A 4,319-nucleotide genomic window follows, 5' to 3' on the forward strand; every position below is an offset into this window, starting at 1 on the left:
TACTAAAAGTACAATATCCTTGAACCAGGAACCAAGATTTGATTATAACTTATTTGAATGTTTTCTTAATCTAATAAAGATATTTGAATTTTTTATATGGATACGTTAGAGGCAACTAAAATGGATTTCGTTTTACTCCACATTTATGTTTTTAGAACACTGCGGTCTTTCTATCAAGAAGTCTAATAGCCGCTGGATTCTTTCTTTTCATCTTCGTCATGAAATAAAAAACATAAAATAAAATAAAACGCAAATCTACCTTTTGGACACCCATTTAATGGATTCAACTTCCTTCAGTCGCTTCCTCTCTGTTCCTTTCAAGACTATTCAGCATTAACTTGTCAAAGTCGTCATATGGAGAAAGGAGGGGACAGCAGAGTGTGCAACACGTTCCCTACCACAGAAATCTGATCGGCTGAACCTCGTGTTCGGAAACAGAAACCTTCTCTATACAAACTATAAAGAGATGACAGGAGAAAGAAGCAGCTGGGGAAGGGAGTTAGTGTCGAAGAGATGAGGGCGGCTTTAATTGTGAATTTGTTTGTTGGGTTTCTCTTGCTGGGTATCTTATGCAAGGGGATCAGTTCTTCGCAAGTGGGTTGCTTCGATGTGGAGAGAGAGGCTCTTACCAAATTCAGAAGCAAGCTCATCGATCCATCCAATCTTCTTGCCTCATGGGATGCTACTCAGGATTGCTGCAACTGGAAAGGTGTTACATGCCACATTGAAACAGGGTACGTGATCCAACTTAATCTTTCTCACGGTCCATACAGTGGCCAGATCGATGCAGTGTTGCTGCAACTAAAACATCTCCGACAGCTTGACTTGAGTGATAACTCTTTCGATGGAGTTAAAATTCCGGACTTTATCGGTTCCTTAAAAGAGTTGAGGCATTTGAACCTGTCCTATGCAGACTTCAGCGGGAAAATTCCTTTCCATCTTGGAAATCTTTCTTATCTGGAGTCTTTGGGTGTTTCTTCCGGCCTGAGATCAACGTTGTATGCAGATAGTCTTGACTGGATAGTAAATATGCCATCTTTGAAGCACGTAGGGATGGATGGTGTTAATCTTTCCATGGTAGGTTCTCGCTGGTTTCATGTAATTAACTCACTTTCTTCCCTACAAATACTCGAAATGTGGAGTGCTTCTCTTTCAACTTTCCCCCCAACGCCCTCATTTCTCAATCTTACCCAACTGCGTCATTTGGATCTTTCTTCAAATCAGTTCCATTCAAAATTTCCTAATTGGTTAGTTAATATTACGGCACTTGTGTCAATTGATCTCGGTGTTAATGACTTCTACGGTGATATTTCTTCAGAGTTTGCAGTGTTGCCTCACTTGGAGGAGCTCTCTTTGTTGTATAATTATAACCTCACAGTAAATTGCTCAAATCTATTCAGTGGCAGTTGGAAGAATATTAAGAAGATGGTTATATATGGGGTTGAGCTATACGGAGAAATCCCAAACTCTATTGGTAATATGACTACTCTTACTAGTCTTCACTTGGGAGGGAATCGAATCACGAAGGGTTTTCTAAGCCCAATGGGAAACTTACACAACCTGCAAACTTTGTTCTTACAAGGTTTTGAAGATTCAATTGCGCCAAAGCTTGATTGGTTATGCTCCTTAACAAATCTAACTGAGTTACACATCATTAACAGTAGATTTCCTGGACCCCTTCCTGCATGCTTGGGAGAACTGTCACCTCTGAAAGAGATTGGCATTGTAAATAGTATGTTGGAAGGTGTTGTACTTGAAAATCATTTCCAAAATCTGAGCAACTTAATCGTCCTAGACCTGTCGCAAAATTCATTAGAGTTTCGTCTTCCTATAGATTGGCTTCCTCCATTTCAAGTTCGAGAATTCTACCTTCAATCTTGTCATCTTGGCCCACAATTTCCTCTATGGCTTCAAACTCAAAAAAACATGGATTACCTAGATCTCTCCCGAACATCTGTTGGTAATATACCGTTGTGGTTTTGGAACATCACTTCTCCACTTTATTATTTGAACCTCAGTATGAACAATATTTCAGGTTCACTTCCATACATTACACTTCACAATTATACATTTGCATATATTGATCTGAGCTACAACAAGATCACAGGTCCCATACCTTTTCTCACAAACCCTGTCCAATTTCTTGATATCTCATATAATCAATTCTCTGGGGTCATTCCTCCTTTATTTGGTATGTTGGAGAGCTTAGAAATTCTTAATCTTTCCCATAACAATCTCACTGGAGGCGTGCCCCCAACTTTGGCTAATTGTGGATCTCTCAAGGTGCTTGATTTGAAGGCAAACCATTTATCTGGCAATATTCCATGGTCTTCTGTTCAATTTGTGAATATAGAAAACTTGCACCTTGAGAAGAATAAGTTATCGGGAGAATTTCCTTCGTTTTTGAAAAATTGTACTGATTTGCAAATTCTTGACCTTAGTGGGAATGAATTTAGTGGAAGCTTGCCGAGATGGATTGGAGTAAGGTTGTCTAACCTTCGAATACTCCAACTAAGGTCCAACATGTTTAGTGGAACTATCCCGGAACTATGGAATTTGGGTTATTTGCAAGTCCTTGATGTGTCACATAATCGTCTGACAGGAGCCATTCCTAGAGGTATAACAAATTTAGCAGCCATGAGAACCAATCATGTTACAAATAATACACTTGGCTATGGGAGCAACTATTACAAAGAAAATGTTGATGTGTCGTACAATGGGTTTGTGTATGAATTCACTAGCACTCTTTCATTGGTTATTGCTTTAGATATCTCAAACAACAATTTGTCAGGAACAATCCCAGAAGAAGTTGGAAACCTTATTGGTTTGATTGCTTTGAACTTGTCGGGGAATCAATTTTTCGGGAAGATCCCACAGAGCATTGGGAAGCTATATCAATTACAAAATCTGGATTTGTCAAGAAACCATCTTTCTGGATCGATTCCTCCAGCTATTGTTAGTCTGACATTTTTGAGTCATCTCAACCTTTCATACAATAATTTGTCTGGAATAATTCCAAGGGGTAATCAACTTGATACCCTTGATGAATCGAATTATATGGGTAATGAAGGTCTTTGTGGACAACCATTGAGAAAAGAATGTAAAAGTGATGGGAGGGATCAAATTCCTGTCCAACCTTGGTGATGAAGAGTTTGAAGATGAGTCTGAAATGAGATGGATCTATGTTGGCATTGTTCCTGGATTTGCAATTGGCTTGGTAAGTGTGTTTGGAATTTTACTATTCAAAAGGTCTTGGAGAATTATATATTTTCGATTTGTAGATGGTTTGCAAGATTGGTTTTGTTGGAATATTGTGAGACGGGTCTGATATGAGATGGATCTATGTTGGCATTGCTCTTGGATTTGCAATTGACTTCGTAAGTGTGTTTGGAATTTTACTATTCAAAAGGTCTTGGAGAATTATGTATTTTCGATTTGTAAATGGTATGTAAGTTTAGTTTTGTTGGAAATAAACATAATATTGTCAAAGCTAAATTTTTTTTCATAGGATGTGGTTTTGTTTTCTTTTCTTTGTAACTCATCCTTTTTCATATGCAAATGTCATTCAATTATATATTTATCATTATAATTTAGTAGGGTTTTTCAAAATACAGTGACATTTTTTGGTTTTTTCTTTATTAAAATATTAGTGAAATTTTTAAAAGACAAAATGTAATAATGTAAGTCTTCTTTGGTATCGAAATAATGACAATTATAAATATTATTCTTCTTCTAATAGTAGAGATTTGAGCAACCCAAAAGTGAGTTTATTTCTGATGGAGCCTAAGGGAAGAAGGAATACCAAGCAAAGTAAAGATACAACACCCAAGAGAGCGTATGGTGATATTCCATGGAAGAAATATGGAGCATGTATAATTAAAATATAGGTGATTATTAGACGAGTCCATGGCCACATAGTCCATGCCAATGACGAAAATCAACAATCAATTAAAAGGAAGATGTTGAATGCTCTATAATAAATCTAGTTTAGACTAACCAATTGCCCTATGAGATGTTGTTAAATGTTTTATTGTAAAATCGTGATTGGATAGGTCAATTGATTCTGATTCAACCATGCAATGTACCTTGACCAAGTCTAGTTTTTAGCAAAGCTTTGTAACTAAAACCTAAAATAATTAATTACATAATTAAATATAACACTACAAGAAAAAGAGTTTTTTTTTTCTTCGATAGATGTCACCATATCCAGCATAAATAATATTTCATTGGTAGAGTAACTAAAAAATAAAAGAAAACTCTATCATTGAAAATTTATTTTTTGGTAGTAGAGTTATGACAAGTACATGGCAAGAAATACT

At 36.5% G+C, this 4,319-nt stretch overlaps 1 protein-coding gene across 1 annotated transcript; it reads left to right on the plus strand.

Moving 5' to 3' along the window:
- The first annotated feature begins 513 nt into the window (after nt 1–513).
- LOC137938522 (receptor-like protein EIX2) lies at nt 514–3,182 on the plus strand. The gene has a single exon (XM_068783475.1). It carries the CDS (start codon nt 514–516, stop codon nt 3,142–3,144), a length of 2,631 nt encoding a protein of 876 aa, XP_068639576.1. The 3' UTR covers nt 3,145–3,182.
- Nucleotides 3,183–4,319: the final 1,137 nt, after the last annotated feature.

This window comes from Aristolochia californica, unplaced genomic scaffold, assembly GCF_029961685.1.
Source record: "Aristolochia californica isolate CCGP_79_NKW_82.1479 unplaced genomic scaffold, dmAriCali1.0.hap1 SCAF_8, whole genome shotgun sequence".
NCBI classification, from domain to species: domain Eukaryota; kingdom Viridiplantae; phylum Streptophyta; class Magnoliopsida; order Piperales; family Aristolochiaceae; genus Aristolochia; species Aristolochia californica.

Excerpts from the sequence above, each read along its gene's own strand:
- LOC137938522 (XM_068783475.1), top strand. The coding sequence starts at position 514 with ATGAGGGCGGCTTTAATTGTGAATTTGTTTGTTGGGTTTCTCTTGCTG.